Source organism: Sinocyclocheilus rhinocerous, unplaced genomic scaffold (assembly GCF_001515625.1).
Source record: "Sinocyclocheilus rhinocerous isolate Xijiao unplaced genomic scaffold, SAMN03320098_v1.1 scaffold23907, whole genome shotgun sequence".
Lineage (NCBI taxonomy): Eukaryota > Metazoa > Chordata > Actinopteri > Cypriniformes > Cyprinidae > Sinocyclocheilus > Sinocyclocheilus rhinocerous.
Genome location: NW_015656577.1, coordinates 11,103 through 16,425, shown reverse-complemented (window position 1 = coordinate 16,425; position 5,323 = coordinate 11,103). Strand labels below are relative to the sequence as shown.

General features: G+C 42.5%; 1 protein-coding gene across 1 annotated transcript; it reads right to left on the bottom strand.

Moving 5' to 3' along the window:
• Positions 1–1,486: 1,486 nt before the first annotated feature.
• Positions 1,487–3,643, bottom strand: LOC107720164 (uncharacterized). Its single transcript, XM_016527798.1, has 2 exons — positions 3,316–3,643; positions 1,487–3,069 (listed from the first exon to the last, which is right to left on the bottom strand). The coding sequence occupies exons 1-2, from the start codon at positions 3,402–3,404 to the stop codon at positions 2,322–2,324; spliced, it is 837 nt and encodes a 278-aa protein (XP_016383284.1). The 5' UTR covers positions 3,405–3,643; the 3' UTR covers positions 1,487–2,321.
• Positions 3,644–5,323: the final 1,680 nt, after the last annotated feature.

The following is a 5,323-nucleotide window of genomic DNA, read 5'->3' as shown; positions in this document are numbered from 1 at the left end:
TAATGAACATGACCATTTCCTTGTATCGTGCATGCTGCATATTACTGATATTAACTACACTGTACAAAATTATAAACGCAACACTTTTGTTTTTGCCCCCATTTTTCATGAGCTGAACTCAAAGATCTAAGACTTTTTCTATGTACACAAAAGGCCTATTTCTCTCAAATATTGTTCACAAATCTGTTTAAATCTGTGTTAGTGAGCACTTCTCCTTTGCCGAGATAATCCATCCACCTCACAGGTGTGGCATATCAAGATGCTGATTAGACAGCATGATTATTGCACAGGTGTGCCTTAGGCTGGCCACAATAAAAGGCCACTCTAAAATGTGCAGTTTTATCACACAGCACAATGCCACAGATGTCGCAAGTTTTGAGGGAGCGTGCAATTGGCATGCTGACTGCAGGAATGTCCACCAGAGCTGTTGCCCGTGAATTGAATGTTCATTTCTCTACCATAAGCCGTCTCCAAAGGCGTTTCAGAGAATTTGGCCGTACATCCAACCGGCCTCACAACCGCAGACCACGTGTAACCACACCAGCCCAGGACCTCCACATCCAGCATCTTCACCTCCAAGATCGTCTGAGACCAGCCACCCGGACAGCTGCTGCAACAATCGGTTTGCATAACCAAAGAATTTCTGCACAAACTGTCAGAAACCGTCTCAGGGAAGCTCATCTGCATGCTCGTCGTCCTCATCGGGGTCTCGACCTGACTGCAGTTCGTCGTCGTAACTGACTTGAGTGGGCAAATGCTCACATTCGATGGCGTCTGGCACTTTGGAGAGGTGTTCTCTTCACGGATGAATCCCGGTTTTCACTGTACAGGGCAGATGGCAGACAGTGTGTATGGCGTCGTGTGGGTGAGCGGTTTGCTGATGTCAACGTTGTGGATCGAGTGGCCCATGGTGGCGGTGGGGTTATGGTATGGGCAGGCGTATGTTATGGACAACGAACACAGGTGCATTTTATTGATGGCATTTTGAATGCACAGAGATACCGTGATGAGATCCTGAGGCCCATTGTTGTGCCATTCATCCACGACCATCACTTCATGTTGCAGCATGATAATGCACGGCCCCATGTTGCAAGGATCTGTACACAATTCCTGGAAGCTGAAAACATCCCTGTTCTTGCATGGCCAGCATACTCACCGGACATGTCACCGATTGAGCATGTTTGGGATGCTCTGGATCGTCGTATAAGACAGTGTGTTCCAGTTCCTGCCAATATCCAGCAACTTCGCACAGCCATTGAAGAGGAGTGGACCAACATTCAACAGGCCACAATCAACAACCTGATCAACTCTATGCGAAGGAGATGTGTTGCACTGCGTGAGGCAAATGGTGGTCACACCAGATACTGACTGGTTTTCGGTGTGTGTGCATATGGGTGAATGGTAGCAGGCAAAAAAAGGAGAAAAACTTTTCAAAATGCACTCAATTTATTGTCTCACATGTACAGTGCTCAAGTGAAAAGGTGACTACAATATTTACAGAAAACGAATAACAAACAGTGAATAACAGAGCAGAGGCGGGAAGGGGAGAACGAGAGGTGCCAAATAAAAGAAATAAAACAAAACACAACTATTTTTAACAAACTAAACTAACTACCAAAAAGAAAATGTAGAAAGAAAAAGATCTTCGGAGTAGAAACGCCCTAACTAAACTACACAACCTAACGAAAAACAGTGGAAAAAACATACAGAGGGTGGCACTCTCTCCAAAACCTAGTGTGTCTAATACAGAAGGGAAAATGTTGCACGTATGTCGCGTGACCAACTTACCTGCACGCACCTTCCCAGCCTCACACAAAACGTGATTAACTGGAAAGACTGAACAGTAAAACGCAACTATACACTGTACAAACAAATCAACAACAAAGGACTCTTCTAACAAGTATTAAGCACACGTAAAATATACAGAAAACAATCTCAGAACAAAAACAGAGCAACAAATCACACACAAGCAAACAGCAGTATAACGAAAGCGAATTGAGCAAAACAGCTGGAGTCGCGGGGGATATACAGGCTTTTAAAACTGGGCGTTGAAAGGTGTTTGGCAGCGTGAATGTCATCAGAATGACTGAGGCTGAGGGACCAATGGGATCTGGAACACACAACGCAAGACTACCACACATACATAAACATGACGCACATACACAGCGTGCGTAACGGCGTACATAACACATCCTATATGGTTGTGTCCTGTTTAATGATTATGATTCATAGCAGAGAGATGTTAGTAACTAGCTGTTGTTAACTGAATCAAGTATCAACTTGTGTCTCAATTGTGCCATTTCCTTTTGTCACGTTATATCCTAATAAATTACTATTTTGTCTTTTGCTTTCTGAAGTTTGATGGTGATGTTCTGTAGCTGATGAATGAATTTCTTCATTTCAACAATGAATTTTCCAGCCTTTGATGTCATCCCACTTTCGTCTATTTCTTCATCTATGGGTGTTTCTGCTAGTTTGTTCATGTCTTCGAGCACACTGGTATTTTCGAAAACTGAGATCATAGCAAGCACAAAGTTAAATCTGCCAACATCTGCTGCTAGTGATGCAGTTGAATGCATATTTGCAGACATCTGCGCAGTCAATTCAACAACATCTTCTATCTGTATGACATCTTGCTCTTTCAATATTTTCTCAGTAAGCTTAATTTTGTTCATCTTTTCAATCATAGGCTTGATTTTATCCTGAAATTCTTTCAGTTCAGCTTCAATGTCTTGTCTTAATTTTGTCATCTGCCGCATTTTATTAGAGCTGTTTATTCCACGGGAAAATAGAGCAGCTCTTAGCGCCAGTACTCTTGTGACAACAACATAAGCAGCAGCAAGAAGAGAAGTTCCCAGAGTAAATGGAGCTGCAACTATTCCTGCAACCAGAGCAACACCTCCACTGATTCCCAGCCATCCTGCATCTCTGGAGGCTTCAGGAGAACGTCTGTAATCTTCTTCAAATTCTTCGATAATACTGTGCAGTCTCTCTGTGCACTGTTGGAGTTCAAGGTGATCTCTCTCATAGAGCTCAATAAATTCATCTCTGGGACGAATGACTCCAGCTCTACAGAAAATAAATATTAGTTTATAATTATAGAACAATTTGTAATATAAATGTTTTTATTAATGGTAAACATATTAGTTGATATGCAGATGACTTTGATAATATATGGCGCTTTATTCTACTGTACATATATTAAATACTTTAAACTATTTATTAATGTTGCATTATAATATAAATAATGTCATGTTTGTTTAAACACCCAGTTATGGCAATCTTCTGAATTAATGCATAACAATGTTTTCTCACATTATTTCGGGAGGTTCATCCAAACTCTTGCGCCGGCGGTCATGAGTGGATGATGCCGCTGCTTCAATTACATAACACAAGTGAACCATTATATGATGTGCATCAGAAGTGGATAAAAAATGTAAATCAATCACATTATTAAAACACTATTGTTCCAGGTGAGTGCTGCTGTTGTCTGTGTAATTTCTGTGTATGTAAACAATAAATAGTAGCTTGTATAAATTATAATAATTTATCTTTTTTTAATGTAATGCATTTTGTAAGAAAAACCCTTCCTGTTTGACTCCACTTAATATTAATAATAAATGGTTGAATCCTACAAGTTCCTTGCCACTTACATCTGCAGGGATCTTAAAGGGGTCATATGATGCGATTTCAAGTTTTCCTTTCTCTTTGGAGTGTTACAAGCTCTTGGTGCATAAAGAAGATCTGTAAAGTTGCAAAGACTAAAGTCTCAAATCCAAAGAGATATTCTTTATAAAAGTTAAGAGTCAGCCACGCCTACCTAAAACGCCTCGTTCTAACACGCCCCCTCCGTGCCTCAGCAGCGGTGGGTCCTGAATCGCGGGAAGCAGATGGCTGCCCCTCTTTCCTCGAAAAGAGAGACAAACGAGAGCGGAGCTTTTTCCTTGGAAAAATGCTTGCAGTGCACGCCGATTGCCCCCTCGGAGACATCGGGTGTGTGCTCTTCGCCCAAACAAATAACGCATAGATTGTGTGTGTCATCAGATGTTAAACAACGACAACACGGATGCACACATCCTCTAAACGTTCTGCTAGTGCTCGCCATAATAATAGGATAGAGATCGCTCTTACCACGTTCAAATGCACGCTTCAAACAAAACAGTCAGTGAAGACGAAGAAGTGAATGACATGTTCTCCCGGCGCCTATTTATACTAATAGTCGCACCGGTAGTGACGTCATGGGCTGTCGCCGGCCAACGTGTTGTTGGTGTTTTTCAATGTATGCTTCAGACACGGGTCACGACGAGGCGTGGAACTTGCTTGTGTGTGTGAAACATTTTTCGCCAGACTGTTTTTCAGACCTTGGCCAATATGAAGCTGGACCTTAAAGTTGCATTTAAAAGATGGAGCTGTACCTACAATTAGTCAGAAAGATGCAAGTAATTTTTTTAATATATAATTCTTGTTTGTTTTTTTTTGACTATTGTTAGCAAACGCCAACTTCTGAGGTAGTTGATTGTACTATGAGTGTCAAACGTAGGCCTACGTGATGTAGAAGCTTACAATACATGTGTGCTAACGTTAGTTTTTATAGGAAATTGTGAAAGTAACAGTCCACAACACTGTTGGCTAACGTTATTCGTATGATAGCTTAGGTCTGAAAGATGATTTTGCTGTTATCAACAGTCTAAATTGACGTAAGAGGTGAACTCACGGAAAAGAGGGGTGGCGTGAGCAGTAGCTCATTAGCATTTAAAGAGCCATGCACCAAAATGGGTCGCTGTGAACAGAGCTGATTTGACAAGGTAGAAAGGGTGTTCCTCTTCAGGAACTCGAGCTGTGTCGGAAACGCTAGGGGAACGCCTTCTGTAACCACGCTCTGAATAACATGTGAAATCAGTCCAATAGCTGAGCGGGACGTCACGGGCGGGTGACGTCATGACCAGGAAGCTATAAAAGCACGTGCGGCGGAGCCAGCGTCAGCTTTCTGTCATTCAGCGAAGCGCTCTGTGTGTGTCAGTCATATTTATTGTTGTCTGTCAATTGTGAAAGTCTATAAGCTCCAGCTATGTCTAAGCTCATGCAAAGACAAAGCATTTCAAGGGCGAGAGCAAGCCACGTTGTAGGTTGTGTGTTCCTCCCTGCCCAAAGAAAACGTTATATCACGAGTGGGGATTCACACAGCCTGTGGGTGGTTTGCTTGGGAGCAAAGCACAGTTGTTACTGCCTTGCTTCGCTCTCAGAGGGCTCTCTTTGAGCAGCATTAATAGGGAGCGGAGCGTGCGCAGTCGGCTCTCGGGGGGCGGATTGTGTTTTTTCCGCT

Coding starts and splice junctions, on each gene's coding strand:
- LOC107720164 (XM_016527798.1), bottom strand. CDS start 3,404: ATGGTTCACTTGTGTTATGTAATTGAAGCAGCGGCATCATCCACTCAT. Junction 3,070..3,315: donor GATGAACCTCCCGAAATAAT/GTGAGAAAACAT, acceptor TATTTTCTGTAG/AGCTGGAGTCATTCGTCCCA.